The 16,345-nt window shown below is 52.7% G+C and overlaps 1 protein-coding gene across 1 annotated transcript in view; it reads right to left on the reverse strand.

Annotated features, from left to right (window-relative positions):
* LOC104468853 (dysferlin-like) overlaps positions 1–15,031 on the reverse strand; it is a gene marked incomplete at its 5' end in the record, with an annotated part of 55,641 nt that extends 40,610 nt beyond the window's left edge. The window contains 6 exons of the mRNA XM_010083121.1: positions 3,409–3,471; positions 10,213–10,286; positions 10,602–10,767; positions 10,929–11,090; positions 11,301–11,402; positions 15,005–15,031. Coding sequence (XP_010081423.1) covers positions 3,409–3,471; positions 10,213–10,286; positions 10,602–10,767; positions 10,929–11,090; positions 11,301–11,402; positions 15,005–15,031 — 594 coding nt within the window. The remainder of the gene's footprint in view (positions 1–3,408; positions 3,472–10,212; positions 10,287–10,601; positions 10,768–10,928; positions 11,091–11,300; positions 11,403–15,004) is intronic.
* Positions 15,032–16,345: the final 1,314 nt, after the last annotated feature.

The raw sequence follows: 16,345 nt of genomic DNA on the forward strand, positions 1-16,345 counted from the left end.
AGCAGGAGACATCCAACACCGAGAGCTCTTCCAACGACCAGTAACAGGATAAGCCATAAATATGCGCTCTGATTGGCAACTAGCAAACACAGCAAATAACCAATTATTCCAAATAGTTTACAGATTTTTGACTTTTTTGGTTTTGGCTTGGGTTAGCTTTGCTAACTTGTCCTTTGATGGATTATTTGTATTTCTTACCACCAAAGCATCACAAGCCAAAATAATGGTGTGAGTAACTATGTAGAAAGCACCTTATAGTGCTTCCCAGGGGAGAAGGGAGGCTCCTCATTGCATTTCACAGCTCAGAGGTGTCTGGGGGCTCCTCCTGAGCTCCTCTCCTCTGGGAGAAATGCTCATGAACTGCCCAACTCCTGGTACCGCTCTAGCAAGCCAAAGCTGGAGGAGAGGAGACCTTGCCAGCCCATTTCACAGCTGGGAATGTCGGACCTGCATGGGCATCGACCGTGCTGGGGGTCCTCTGCCAAGGGAAAGGTCTCCCACAAACCAGGGTCCCCCTGCTCCCATCACTGACATTGGGGCTTTCACTCTAACCCCACATTTCCAGTCGTCAGGACTCAAAAGCTCATTTGAACCTTTCAGAAGAAGGAGCCCATCTGCTCCTTCCATCCTGAGCCTGTGCAGAGTGGAGGAGACATGGACAAGGACACCCTGCCAGAGGGGATACAGTCCCCTGTTTGCAAAGGCATCCCGGTGGTGGCATCTATATGACATCTACTTGAGCTTTAGTCACAATTCGGGTGACTAAATATAGGCTGAGGTCTGAGCAAGTGTCTAGGGCTCTGCTCTGTCCTGCAGTCCCCTTCACTTTCCCAAATTCAGGGAAATTCGGTCACCCCTGAGGTCACCAGGATCTCAGGTCGGCTCTGGTGGACATGGTGCCAGAGGCACGGAGGGAGGTGGCATCTCTGTCCCCAGAGGGGACATTGGCCAAGCCCAGGTGGGGACAGGGTGCTGTGGGGCAGGACCTGAGACAGGAGCTGCTCTGCTTGATTTCTTGGGATGGTTTGACAGCTGGAAAAGGGGATTTATGGGACGACAAAGCGGAGATCTTGTGGATAATTACAGAGTGCTCCTCCCAGGCAGGGAGAGGGAAATGCCTCAGGACAAAGCTTATTTTGACATTTTAAGAAGTCACGAGTCTTTCAGCCTTTGAACATGATTGAACCACTTAAACTCAAGGGCTGAGCCAGGATTTCAGCGCGGAGGGAAGGGGACGGACCTGGAGCAGAGAGGTGGGTCTGCAAGTCAGCGGTGTTGCGAAATCCTCTCATTTTGCTGATGCCAAAGATTCTCAGGAGGGATGAGAGAGGGACAAAGGGCCAACTCCTGGCTTTGTCTAGGAGGACTTTGGCAAGAGCAGCAGCAGAGGAGTGGGACGAGAGGCCAGATGAGAAAGGGTTTATGGACTAGGGTATAAACAATTGCAGATTAAGTGCTTGCACTCGTGCAGGCTCCAGGAGGAAGGCAGAAAAGCCACACACCTGAGATGAAAGAGGAAAAAAAAAAAAAAAACCCTTATGGACTCCACCAAGGAGATGGGCAGTGATCTGCGAGCCCAGCTTTCCATGAGGGGCAAGCCCACCATCTCCCACCACGCTCCCCCTCCTCCAGGCCATTAACGCCACGGACGGAGGTAGAACCCAGCAAAGTTCAGGAGCTCCTTCACACGCTCCGCACTGGGCTGGAATTTTTTGGCTGTTAAAGCTTTTTCCTAATATTTAACCAGCTGCAGCCCCTACACCTCGTTCCATAGCTCCTGCTTTTGTCCAAAACTCCCCAGATATAAAGGAGAAGGAGACAGGCAAGAAGATGTGCATGGGCCATCTCGGTGATGCACTTTCCAAAAGGGGATGGTGTCAGCAGCTCTCCATGACATGGGGTTTACTAAATCTAATCCCAGCCTTGTAGGGTCCTGGTGAAGGCCAGGAGAACGGATTGCCTAATATTCCACTGCTTTTATTTTAAATTAATGATTTGCAGCTTTTTTTTTTTTCTAAATTTTATTTGAACGAAACCAAAAACATATTCATGTAAATTAAAGATGCTGATGAATGGAGGGAGAGGGGAGGCTATTCATGGAGCTTTTTTTTCCCTACTCCGCATCCCAGCACAGCCACCCATCTGTCTCCTCTGCGCGACAAAGGAAGCCACAGCAGTGAACAACTTCAGGGAAGTGGTGGAGTCACCATCCCTGGAGGGGTTCAAGAAACGCGTAGATGTGGTGCTTTGGGACATGGTTTAGTGGGTTGGATGGTGTTGGGTTGACGGTTGGACTTGATGATTCTTGAGGTCTTTTCCAACCTTAATGATTCTGTGATTCTATAAACGTTTGGTAGGTGCAAAGGATACAGGAGGTACTGGAGAGATGCACGTAGGGCCAACAAAACCCATATCTATACATTATGGAGACACAGGATGGATGCTAAACATGCCTACATCCCTTTACAAAGACCTAAAAAGGTGCTCCTCAGAGGCTTCTGCCTGCAAAAGCTAGAAATGCCATGAGAAGCTGCAACCCTTCTCTTAACTCCATGTCCTCAGCCCATGTCCTGTAACTCACGGGTTGGTATCGAGGGATCTAAGAGGGGTGAAGATCCCCAGCACTGCAACCCTGCTAAGGGTGACTCTAGGGCATGGAGAAGAACTGCTCCGATGGTGTCAGCCCTGAGAAAGCAAAGCAGCTTCACTGCTCTTCTTACAAAACCCAGGAACACCCCAACCTCTAATTTGCTTACAAAAAAGGCAAAAGGGAGCAAAAAGGCACTTTGCAAGAAGGGATCTGTCACTGCTCAGTGCTACCTGGCATCTCCCCATCCCCATGCTTCGAGGGCACCAGGCTGTACACCTGCAAGAACCAGGACTGTGCAAAGTCCTGCTGATGAGATGAAACCCTCCACCTCACGGAAGGCAAACACCTTCTGAGCTCAACTTACACCAACGTGATGCCTGGGACTTGTCACAGTCCCTGAGCAAGGACATGGAGGAGCACAGAAGTCCTATCAAGTCCTCAACCGTGCCACCGCAGCCACCCAGGACACATCATCTCCATGGAGCCACCAGGCTCTGCTGCCCTGGGAGGCTGTTGGGAAAACACCTGACCTCAAGCACATACATAATTCTGCCAGCTCCATGAGAGCAAGAGGGAGGAAGCTTCCCCATCCCTCCTCCCAGAACCAACCCCCTTTTCTTTGGCATGAAGGAAAATAACCACTGAGATGCACACACACCTGGAGCAAGATGAATTTTCCATTTCCCCCAGTGAGGGGGTCTTCCACCAAAAGAAATGGCTTGATTTTTGAAGAACTTTAAATATATACATACATGTACATATATAATTCAAAAAACCCATTAATCAAGCAAGTAAGTTAGAAATTAAGCAATACATACATGAGGCTGGACCCAAGAAGCTGGCATGTTAATTAATGCTGAGCTGGTCATGCCCTCCGCAAGCTACAAATTAAAATGATTGGTTATCAATGGGGTTAGAGAAACAATGTTTAACATACATCAGCAAAAGCACAATTTAGGAGAAATAAAATTAATGAATCCAGACAGTGCCACCTTCCCCCTCCCCAGGGTTATAAGGTTGAGGTCTCCCTGGACAAGGAGGCACCAGAGCAGGGTTTGGGCTATGGTTTTTGTTGATGGTCATCAAACGGGACTGGGTTGGAATGGTTACAGAGAATAAATGGGATATTAAAGGGTATTTCATGGGGGAAAGATGCCCCAAGGCTCAGTTCCCACCCTTGCAACTCTTGGAGGCTGGTGGGAGACAGCTCCTCTGTGAGTGTTTTATCCACGAGAAGAAGGAACAAATATCTACTCAACCCTTGGACCTCATGCTTGTCCTTCCTGATCTGCTCCCCACGGGGATGAGGACCCAGGAAGAGCCCGAAGAGCAAGGGGAGGCTGTGGGTGAGGAGCAGGCAGGAACACGGGCTGAGCCAGCAGCCACAGGCACGCGCTTGGCCCTTGCAGAACCCTTCTCCATGAGCATCTCCCAGAGAGGCCAATTGGAAGGGCTGAGCCCAGGAGCCCTTGCTACAGAAAAACGGCTTTTCCATGAGTTTTAAGAGTTTATTTTCTTCGCATTCAGTAACCATGATGTGTCCAGTCCATGTGCACACAGACTTGTTTTAAACAGACCTCGGGCTGAACTTCTCACCCCACTTGGATGAGATGATGGACAACACACTCAGCAACCTCAGAGCAGAGGGGCTGCGCGTCTGTTTGTTTTCTCTCTTTCAGATGAGGAAAACAAAGTGATCTTTTGTTCCAGTCATCCATCAGAGGAGGGACCAAAGCCAGGCTTGGCAAGGAAGGAGAAGGGGTTTGGAGGCACACAACGAAACACACCCATGCACACATGCACGGGAACAATCCCAGCTCCTGCTTCCAAGGTCACCACTGGAAGAGCAAGGTGTACGGAGGCTGCGGCCCCAGGCAAGGGCTCCTGGCCCAGAATCCATCCCCTTTCCCTGGGAGGAGGAGGATGGTCTCTGCAGACTGGGACTCCTCCTTCACCCTCCAAACCTGGCCCCAGCGGGAGGAGGAGTGGGGTGGAGGGATCCCGACGGCTGCAGGGTGTCAAGACCATGAACAAAAGTCACCCCAACCCAAATCTGACACCAGGAGAGGGTGGGCATGGGAGGAACAGCATCCAGAGCCAACACTTAGAGGTTGGGGAGGGAGATGGTGGGAATTTCGGGTTGGCTTTCCAGGAACAAGCTCCCTCCTCCTCCTCCTCCACTCCCCAAACAAAGGGCAAAAGAGAAACAAACAAACAAAAGAATCAATCTGGGGTCAAACTGAATAATTCAATTCATCGCAGGGTGTTTGGTTCATTAAATGTTTGTTTCAGTAAAGAAATGGCAAAGCCTTCCCCTTGGAAACCCCTGCAGCAGAGTGGTTTGGCTTCGCCACGTCCCTTTCCCCCTCTCATCCTTTCACCTCCAGGTTAAACTGTTCCCCAAGTTTGATCTGAATTTGGAGATGCTTTCAACAGGCTTGAAATTGCCCCAGGGAACAAAGTATTTATTGCAGAGCTGGAGTCCCTCCAGCTGCAAACCTCTGTCTCACGCCTTCCCCGAGGACCTCTGCAGCCCCCACACCGACCCACCACCCTGGGGAGCAGCCCCCCGAGCAGCAAATGCCGCGTACACCTGTATAGAGGGGGGTGTGTGTGTCCCCAGCCAGGGCTTTTGTCCCCAAAAGGGGAAGAGCTGAGCTGCTGCACCAGAACCCACCTTGGGAGCACTGCGGTAAACCCAGCTCGTTGCTTCTGCTGGTTGGGACTATTTTGGGGGAAGACAGTCCTGCTTTCAGGTCTGGGGGCATTGCTAGGGAAATATTTTTCTGACTCTTTCTGGACATTTAGAAAATTAAAATTACATACTGCAATACATGGCATCATTTATTTTGGTTAATGGAAAGTCAAACACGAGCAAGAGCTCCCCTCACTTCACTTTGCAACCTATGGCTGAGGGACCTCATTTGAGTGAGGGCAGATGTGCCCCCATGTACCTGCACACCCCTCACTCATTGCCACAACCCTGCTCTTCCCCACAGGCATCCTCAGAGGCCAGAAGGTCCTTCACCCCTGTCCTCTGCACCCATAAACACACTCCTGGATGTTTCGGTGATTGTTGGACCAAGCCTGTGGTCCATCCCCTCATGATGAGGTCAGCACAGAGGAACGGGGAGGTGGGCTGGGTTTTCCTACAGCCAGATTCACACCCCGGCCAACAGCTGCCTGGGGGGACAAGTATCAAGAAGGACAAGATAGCTGGGATCACTGCAGGCAACACTCAGGAAGGGCTTTACAACAGCCAGTCCAGGAGACAAGCCAGGACCAGCTGCCACCAACTTCTCCACCCCAACACCAACCAGGACCACGGCTTCCTCCCCACCAGGGATGCTCCATGCCCATGGCTCCAGCAGCACAAAGAGAGGGACCGACACTACAAGAAGATGCATCTTTACCCATCTGCAAGCCCAGCTTCCAGTGCTGAAAGGGGGCTCCAGGAGATATAGGGGCGGCTCTAGATCAGGGGGTGCAGGGACAGGACGAGGGGTAATGGTTCTAAGCTGCAAGAGGGGAGATTGAGCGGAGATATTGGGAAGAAATGTTTTCCTGTGAGGGTGGTGAGGCAGTGGCCCAGGTTGCCCAGAGAAGCTGTGGATGCCCCATCCCTGGAGGGGTTCAAGGCCAGGCTGGATGAGGCTTTGGGCAACCTGGGCTAGTGGGAGGTGTCCCTGCCCATGGCAGGGGGGGGCACTGGATGATCTCGAAGGTCCCTTCCAACCCAAACTGTTCTGGGATTCTGTGATTCTATGAGTAGTTCAAAAGGCAGATAGACAGACCTGGGTCTGGCATGCCATCCCAAGTGTCCACAGCTTCTGCAAGCAATGACATCACACTGACTTGAAAAAACGGCAAAAAGCAGAAAGTCTGGTTGGACAAGAGCATCCTGAGCAGGGCTTTGGAAAGGATGGGAATTGGAGGAGGGTCAGCAACTGCTGCTTTCCTTCTTCCCGTCACAACCTGCTCATGAGGAGCCCAAATGAGTGCAGCCACCTGAAACAGGTCCCCTTGGCCCTCGGTGCACCTCTCCCTCATGCCCCTCCTGCTGGGGTGGGAGGTGGTTGGGGGGGAGCAGGGCCAGATCCCGCAGTGCCTGCGGTGACGGGGTGCAGCTCCCCCGTGATCCACCACCACATCTGAGGAAGGGTGATGGAGGGTTGATGGAGGGGTAAATGGGATGATCCAGCACTGGGAATCAATAGGAAAACCCAACCAGCAGCCACAGGAATAGATTTGCTCTTCCAGGGCCATGGCCAGGGCCTGCTGCTGGCTGTACCCCAAACATGGTGACCTGATAAAGGTCAACCCAGATGGATACATCTTGGTTCTTTCGGTGCACATGTGCCTACATAGCACCTATGATCTCTGGCTTGGACACCCCATGCCACCAACAAGCACGTTCATTGTTAACACTGGTCAAAAGATGGGGAAAAAAGAAAGAAAAAAGCTTTGAAGAACAATTTTTCATTTTTTTTCCAAATTAACTGGAATAAAAAAGGTGGAAGCCAAAAGAAATTTGAAATTCTGCCATTTTTTGGAGCACAAACGTAAGAAGAGTGCGAGCCCTGGGTTTCTCCTTCCTGCCTTGCCCTCACCTCCAGGTGCGACAAAACCCCGGGGAAAGCAGGGAAACGGCCAGTGGGTCTCGGGGGGAAGCACTGAAAGCTCGCGAAGTGCTGCAAAATTAACACCATTGATTTTTCACCTTTAGAAAGTTACCAAAAAAAAAAGAAAAATCTGTTTAAAAATGCATTTTCATTTTAAAAAAGCCAACCATGGGCACAGCAGAGCCATGCACAGCACCTTGAGGTGCTGCCTCCATCCTGCCCATCCAGCGACGGCAGAGGGGATGGTGCAAACTGGGGGTCCCAGAAGCCTTAGAGCAGGAATCCCCAGTGCAACCTTGGCCAGGGACCTTCAGAACCAGTTCATGGGGAACCCCAGCTCCGCGCCAGCCCCATGCCGGGGTCCCGCGGTGGCCGCAGCACCCTCTCTGCTCCTACAGAGGATATTCGTGGGAGGAAATTTCCCTTCTTGCACGTCCCTCAAAAAAATAAATCAGCCAGTGAGTTAATAAAACACTGGCAAAGCAAAGCCGGGGAATTTCCATGAAGCAGAGTAAGAGGGTAATTAGCGACTGGGCTGGAAGCGCCCACCTCAACCTGCCAGAAAGCAAATTTGGGTCAAAACCCCCAGGTTTCCCAAGGGAATTGTATTTTCCTCTTGTTATGTCCACCAAAGTCCCAGGAGAAAGGAGCGGGAGCGACTGCGGGTCTGGAGGGACCTGGCAAAGGGACAGAAAAATCGGGGGTGGGAACTGGTGCTGGCAGGTGAAGGGCAAAGGAAAGAAAAGGTTTGGTAAAACCAGTTGTGTTTAAGAAATGGTTTTGTTGTCAGAGGGCTGGAGTGGAGACCGTCCTCCCGATGCTCTCAAAGAGCAGGATTGCACGCTGGACGCTCTGCAGGTTATTTCCTGCACAACACCGTTTTTACTGAATATTGACAAAAAAAAAAAAAAGGGGGGGGGGGGGAGAGTTTAGACTGTAGATTTCAGAATATGCCAAAAAAAAATCAGTCAAATCAAACTGAAAGTTGGGTAGATTTTTCTATTTTAAAAAATAAGAAATTACGTCTCTACAGCCTGCTGGAGTTGCAGACACAAAACCAGTCCACCCATCGCTGCCCCATCCGTGGCTGTGGGTCAGGAGGGGGCCAGAAAACCCCCCGGTTGGGGGTCTCAGCCCGCAGCTAAAGCAAAGGCAGAACTGTCCCCTCCACCACCTTGAATTCGGTCTGTTCCCACCACCATGGGAGCAGCAAACCCACCCTGGGGTGCTCTGACCCTTTCCTGGGGACCCGTCCCACCCCAGCTGTCCCCACAGAGGGTCTGGCAGCCCGGGGAGGGGGGCACTGGGGCTTCCTTGGTGGGACATCAGAGGTCAGGACCTGCACCCCAACCCTGCTCCTGCTTTATTCCCTGACCCCTCATTCTTCTCCCAAGTGCTTTCTGTGCCTAGAAAGGTTTTTTGTTTGGTTTGGTTTTTTTTAATTTGCAGAAGTGAAGGTTCCCGTTCCAAGGCTTGCTTTGGTGTGTTTTTCACAGACATGCTCCAGTTACGTTACCGATACAAGATGAAGCACAGTTGTAAATAATTAAGACAAATCTGCAAACGGCAAGAGAACAGAAAGCCCGTTGGGCTGTCAGAAGTATTTTCTCTCTCGAGTTGCTTCTCCCTTTCAACGACACTTGTTCGCTGGGGCCAATGTCTTCAGACTCCACTGCCCAGCTCCTAATCGACCCTGAAGCATCTCAGGACACAATCCCAGCCTCCCAGGGAGCTGAGCATACGAACATCCCACCTTGTGGCTGCTGGGGAACCCAAAAATCCACGTCCCACTGCAAGGGTGACCTCACCTGAGAGCACCCACCTGGATCCCATCAGGGCTTGGGACAGGTAGAGCAGGGCCAAGACTGCAGCAGGCTGGAGTCCCACACCCACAGCTTTTGCCGAGCACTGGCCAAAAATCTTGATTTTTCTTTTTTTTTTTTCCCTTAGCCCAAAGCCTGAAAGCCTTGAAACAGGCAGAGGGTTCAGCACGCAACGCGTGAAAAAGCATTGCCTGCTTGGAGGACTCGCATGGCACCGACCCAATGTGGACAACCCAGCACCAGGGATGGAGCACGGAGGGACGTGCAGCTCCAGCTGGGAATGGCCGGGGGACAGCCTGGGGACCCCAGCCTGACCCCCCTTGGGACACCACCACAGACAGCTCATGGCACAGATCCATGGGTCATAAAGTCCTCGTGAATAGAAACGTTGGGGTCCCACCAAGGAGATGAATAAAAAGCAGAAGTGTTGACACCAGAATTATACATCTGGCTTTTACAGATGATGAAGGCGAGGCAAGAGGCACAGCTGAGAGGCAGGTCTCTTACAGAAAGCTCAGGATTTTCTAGTTCAAGATACCACACAGCACCCCCAGACTTTAAAACAGGGAGGAAGGAAATGCCAGCACACGTTAAATACACCCCAGGGAACAGGAGACCGGGAAAAGCTCCACCAAACGCCTCCAACAACGCTTCCAGCTGCTCCTGAGCAGCCAGGGTCACCTGCATCGCACACACGTCAGCACCGGCACATCTCTGCCCCAAAGAGGACACGTCCGCTGGCAGAGAAACCCAAGGGCCACAGAAATGCGAAGCACCAGCACGGCCAGTGTCACCAGTACGGCCAGCCACCTCCGAGCTCTGCTCCAGGAAGGAGGAACAGCAATCCTGGTGGATTGCCCAGCCTACAAGGGACAGCTGAGACCCCTCAAACTCATGGCACATCACCAAAATTTTCTCTCTCTTGTCTCTCCCATAGAATTTGATGCCTCGTATTAAATGTAGGGCAGAAGGACACATGTGTGGTTGTTCGCTACGGCCTGGTGGGGGAGAGTGGGTGCAAACAGAGACAAAAGCTGGAAAAGGAAGGTTAAAACCAGACACAACCCTCTGTCAGAGATCTGCATTGCTCTCCACCCCGGCCCTGCACCCGCACAAGTTCCCCGACATCACACGAAGTTCAGAAACCCTTGTCCCACCACTGTGCTTTTTTCCCTACCTGGACAGGAATGAGAGGCTCTTTGTCATCGATGTCAATGAGGACGTCATCCCTGGGCGTGAGGCTCACGTCATCTGCAATCAGAGCAAGCACGAGCATCACCAGGACATCCAGCTGTTAGAAACCCCAAAGCCACCTTGGGATGAAGCTCCAGGAGCAACCTCAACCTTGCCCAGATCCTTCCCACCAGCCAAAGCTCACGTTCATGCGGGTTGAGCAGCTTGGCCAGGGACAGCCCAGCCCACCAACCAACCCCTTGGCACCTCCTGGGCTTTTTGTATCAGACCTACAGCTGGGCTGAGCTCAAACCAACGTATATGGTGACCCACAGCTCCTCCTGGAGCAGGGCAGGGGGGGTCAGCCAGCGTGGTCCGCGTGGCAGCACGTACCCGCGTGGTCCTGGGGACCGTCGGTCTCTTCTCGGTAGGGGTCACAGTAGAAGTCCTCCAAGGAGCGGATGGTGCACTGCCCCACCACGGGTCTTCGGCCGAATGGCCTGTTGTCAATGATTTTGACAATGATGGGGGGGCTGTAGAGGCTCTCCTTGGGTAGACGCTGCGGGAAGAGGGGAGAGAACACGTAACTACACAGGGCAGTGCTCTGCACCGAGGCTGGGCAGCACAGAATGAGCTTCACCATAGGATGTCTTTTGTTACGGGACCTCTGGAGGTCCTTCTCAACCCACTCTTCTATGACCCCATCAACCAGGTCCTCACCACTTCCATGTAGAGCACGCAGATGTCAAAGTTGGGGTTCTTCTTGACGTTCTTGATGACGCAGGACTGCACGAGCTGTCCTCCACACTCCACCAGCAAGCTGGGCGAGGTGACACTGGCCAGCTGGTAGCTCTTGAGGTTCCTCAGCCCCCAGGCCAGGATCTGAAGGGGAACAGACAGCAAAGGTCTGCCTCCAGGTCTCTCACTGAGCTTCTCAGTCAGTGACGGAGGTAAACCTGAAGGTTGGCCCACCACCAAGGAGAGCCGAATCAACCACGTAGAACAGCTGGTGCTGGGAGGACCCAGGTCGTACACAAGCTTTTCTCTGTATGCACCAAGATACCAGGTCCACAACTTCTCCCCATCACTCACCTCGATGGCCGTGCGCTGCAGGATGGGTTTGATTCCTTGGGGGACCATGTAGATGTTGGGCTCCCGCTGGGGTGGGGGGTACGGCAGGTCAGAGTCGGCAGACTGCAGGGAGCAGAGACGCGAAGGGCACCTCAGGTCATGCCACGAGGGGACACCAACCCCATCGCCTCCCCCGCCCCACTCCACATCCCCCCAGAGTCTCCCTCTCTCTGCAAAACTCATCTTCCCGCAGAAGTCCAGGACACCTAGACAGTGGGGGTGGATCAATGTCCTTGAAAACTGTTTCTGTCTTTAATCTGACCCTGGAAAAGATCAAACATCTACTGCTGAGAGCCATCCCTGAGCCCTTCCATGGGAACTAAGAGGGATCTGTCCCCCATCGAGGTGCAGCCTCCTTTAGGGGAGGAGGGGATGAAGGAGCACCTGTCCCACGCAAGGACCTCGGTGAGATGGTTAAACAGAGGGATGGGGAGAGGAGATGAAGCAGCAGCAGGGGGTTAATTAGTGATGTACAGCTCCTCGGGTTGGACAGAGTGAGATGCTGTGACCAGCAGCAGACAGATCAGAGGGGGCAGCACGGTGGGATGGAGGGTGGGCACCGCCTCCGGATGCAGGAGGGGGCTGTGGTTCATTCCTCGCATACAACAGCTCGGCTACAAACCTTGTCTGGTGGCTGCTAAGCTGCAGGGCAGAGGACAGGGCTCGGATAGAGCTGTCTATGTACCATGGATACAGAAGGAGATTTCCAAGTTCAGATGGCAAGGGAGGGATTCAAAATTTGCCTCCACAGAGGAGGAAAGCAGCGAGCCAGACTTCCCCGGCTGCCGGCAGCGGATGGGCTCTGAGCCCTCCCAGCGCTCAGGTTCTCCTTGACCTACATCTTCGAGTTCAGCGTCACCGACAAGGCAGGAATGAAAGCAAAACCTCTAAAAAGCAACCCTCAACCAAGGGCAGTTGGAACCAATTTAGGAGCCCAGCATTCTTTTCAGGCTGGAGTATTATTGCATTGAATGAAGTGTGTGCATGTATTTCAATTACAGGATTGGTTCAGGTTTATATATGTACGCCCATAAATGCTCTACAAAGGGATTTTTCATGGTGGTACGTTAGATAGACTAGACACTGAGATTTAATTTTCATTGGCATCACTGGTGGCTGCTGAATCAAGCTGCTTGGTAGCTGAAGATTTCTGGTAACTCCATTTCCAGGCAGCTGTCTGGGTTCCCCCGTGGGGCAGACGGTAAATTGGGGCAGGCAGTAAATCTGGGGCAGGCAGTGCCACCTCCCATGGTCCGTGCACTGGCAGAAATGGTTAGAGCTGATGGGGACAGGGACGGTTACTGGGAGGTGAGTGCTTAAGGAGGAGGAGAGGTGCAGAGCATCCCCAGCATCACTCCGGTGCTCAGCACTTCTGGTGACCTACTGACTTCCCCAGAGCCTTAAGTTCAGGCTCCTAAATGAGACGCTGCACCACCAACATGAGCTGAGGCTTCCTTGGGGTAGAGGGATAGACCCAAGGGCCCTTGAAGAGCCATCCTCAGCTTTCAGTTGCGGTCCACAGCACTTGGAGCACATCAAGGTGACTGAGCCAAGGAGAGCCTCAGTCTGTCCTTGTTTGGTGACACAAGTTCATTTCTAGCTTTAAATGTGCTTAAGTCGCATTCAAGTTGCAAAATAGAGCTGGAGAAGCCATCTAGCGCATCTCCAGACCCCAAGGCAGGTTCAAACCCCACACAGCCCCTCTGAGATGGCTGCACAGCTCCCAGAAAAGGAGTTTTTTTCCCTTACAGGGCACCTACATCTTCACCGATGCAGATACCATGGGCTGCATCTCCTTATTGCCATTGGACTCAAGCTTATTTCTGGCGAATTCTCTATGGGAAAAGGGGAAAGCCTCGGGGAAAGACCTCCTGCCTGCCCCACACCCTCCCCAGGTTCAACGGCAGCTTTGAAAGCCAACAGTGCAGGAGCTAACACTGCAATGTCTCCAGCTAGGACCAATTTCTAAGTCCTTCCCAGTCCCTGCTGCTCTCCTGGTTGTTTTGCAGTCATTCTCCTGGATGATGAGCATTAAATGTTTCACCAGATGGGACAGAAAGGAGCAGCAAGTCCTGAGGACGAGGCAGGAGCAGGGAGGGTTCAGGGTGGGAGAGGGGAAGAAGCGATTCCCAGACACAGCTCTCAAGCCAGACACAGCAGGCTGGATGGAGGAGACAGCCATGAGAGGTCTGTGGGGTCTGCTGGCAGCTGGGGTGGTTTGAAGGAGAAGTCAGAGGGCTCAGGGTGGAAGGGAGCCCTGGAGAGCATCTAGTCCAACCCTGACTTTAATACACGGTTGGATGAGAGATGGGTGAAAGTCAACACAGATCAGCCCACTCAAGAGGGGCTGGAAACGTCTCCCAGTTTGAGCACACCACTGGGCCATGTTGTTTCATGGGGGGGTTAAATCCTAGTGTTTGGAGGGGATCTAGCCCCAAAAGGCTGCTCCCATTTTCACCAAACGGGAAGGAAGTCTGGTGCCAGCCTGGTTGTTCAGATACATCACGAGGCTGAACGATGCTCGTACGAGCCAGGTTCTCCATTAGGGCCCATTATTGACCACTAAGGGCACTGGAGACCTCAGGCTGGCATCGCTGTCCTGGATGCAGCCTTCATGGGGTGGTCTGGATGGGGTTCCTGGGGGGCAGGTGGGGCAGGACCCCCATGTCTGAAGGAGCTGGTCTCTCTGAGAGCCTCTGTTGGGACTTGGGTTGGTTTCTGGGCAAAGGCAGAGGAAGAGAGGAGAGTGAAGTGTTTGAACATAAAAGGTACCCATTGGAGGAGCCCCTCGTAGAACAAGGCAGGGGTGCAGAGCTGTGGAGTGCCCCATCCAGAAATGGCAGTGGCAAGAAATGGAGGAGAAAGAGCAGAAATATGGTTATGTTTACGCGAGCTCATCCATCTCAGCCCACACGGAGCACAAAGATGAGCCCCACCGTCAGCAAAAGCTGCTTGGGTGGAAAAAACCCATCTTGCAAAATCTGTTTATCCCATCCAACCTGTCAAGGAAATGTGGCCAGGCTCTTTGCATGCCCCGGGTCCCTCCTAGCTCATCTCCCAGACTTTGGGGTAAACTTTTCCTAGGGCCACCACAACGCTCAAATAGACATGCCCCTTGTTCAGCTCCCTGCCCTGCGTTTTCCAAGGTACCAGCCCACCCTGGCACTGCTTAGTTCAGCTGATGATCTCCTCTGTTGGATGCACAAGGTCTGGGGAGCATCTCTGACAGGCTGTCCAAGCAGCAGCTTGGGATCCTGATAAGAATACTTCCTTCAGAGCAACCGGAACGGCCCAGCACATGCTCCAATTCATGGCAAATTCCCATGAAAAGCTGCAAACTTTCCAACTGGGATTTCAGCTGAGGTCCAGCCAAAGGCCAGCCCAGCATTTCGGCTTTCACATGCTTGCTTTGGGAGGGTTGAAGAGCAGTAGACCTCATGCACACACATCCCACAAAGGTTAAATATTACCCGACATGCCCTGCCATCGGGAACGTTTCCTGGGCTAAGCACAGAGCCCACCTACCCCGTCCTGTTGGTCAGCCCTCACGTTACTAAAACCCTGATGCTGTTGGCTTGACTCATCTGAAAAGAAGTGGCTGCCCCGTGGATGCACAATTTTAACAACCTCTGAGATGAAGACACAATGAAATCTTACAGACTCACCTCATCCAGGCTGGAGGACAGCTCGTTCTGGAGGAGAGAAGGAGAATACGGAGTTAGAACAATTCTCATCCATAAACCCATCCTAGGGCTTCTAATTGTAGCTGATAACGGAATAGAAAAAGGATGCTTTCCAAGTTTAGGGACATGGCTTAGTGGGTTAGGCGGTGTAGGGTTGACGGTTGGACTTGATGATCCTTGAGGTCTTTTCCAACCTTAATGATTCTGTTCTATCCTGTTCTATCCTATCCTACTCTATTCTATTCTGTGATTCCCTGCTCACCACACGCCCTGAGGCTGAAGGATAAATCAGTGCAGGTGACTTAGAACCATTGAAAATCCAGCCTTGGTTAACGCCTTTGCTCACGCGGGCTGCAGGGTTGGAAACACGGTGGAGCTGCTGGGATGCACAGCTCATCATGATGGGAACACTGGAATTATCGCAGGGCAGGAAGGTGATGGGGTGTTTGATACCTGAGGAATTCTATCTGGATACCTTTGCCCTGTCTTTGGGGTCAAAAGTGGGCTCCCCTCTCACTCCAGCTCTCTTTACCATCACCTGAAGGAAACCAGCATCTCTACACGGGGGTTCCTTTATCCTAAAATGCATCCCTGAGGCAGGAGGGACAAACTGCCCGCAGGGGCAGGGCTGCAGACAGACCCCACCGTGACCCTCTGTGAGAGCAGCTGATGGTGCTGGGACCCCACAGGCCTGCAAGGGCAGGGGAAGGGATGGTTTGAGGGGCTGCAAACAGGAGAAGGGCATTACCTCAAAGCCAGGGATGTGATGGACAGCAGGCTGTGGAGAAAATAAAGCACATAATTTCCATTTCTACTCCTGGTGCTAACTTAGCTTTATCTGGCAGAGGAACATCAGCCATCCCATAGCCACATGCTGCCCCCCTCCATGCCCAGCCCTGGGCTCCAAAAACCCTGGGGACGAGGGCAGGGCTCTCCCTGTGGCGACAAGGCACAAGCAGAGCCTGGAACCCACCTGGCTGCTTTCTGCCAGGTCCTTAGAGAGGACCCCCCCTTTCTGAGGTCTTCCCCACCCAGTTCAGTAACTTCTGAGAGGGGGGGCATTCCAGTCCATCCACTTCCACAGAATCATTGAATCCCGGAATGGTTTGGGTTGGGAGGGCCCTTCCAGCCCACCCAGTGCCCCCCCCTGCCATGGGCAGGGACACCTCCCACCAGCCCAGGTTGCCCAAAGCCTCATCCAGCCTGGCCTTGAACCCCTCCAGGGATGGGGCATCCACAGCTTCTCTGGGCACCCTGGGCCACTGCCTCACCCCCCACACAGGAAAACATCTTATCCCAAGATCTCATCTCAATCTCCCCTCT

Source organism: Pterocles gutturalis, unplaced genomic scaffold (genome assembly GCF_000699245.1).
Source record: "Pterocles gutturalis isolate BGI_N339 unplaced genomic scaffold, ASM69924v1 scaffold15960, whole genome shotgun sequence".
NCBI lineage: Eukaryota > Metazoa > Chordata > Aves > Pterocliformes > Pteroclidae > Pterocles > Pterocles gutturalis.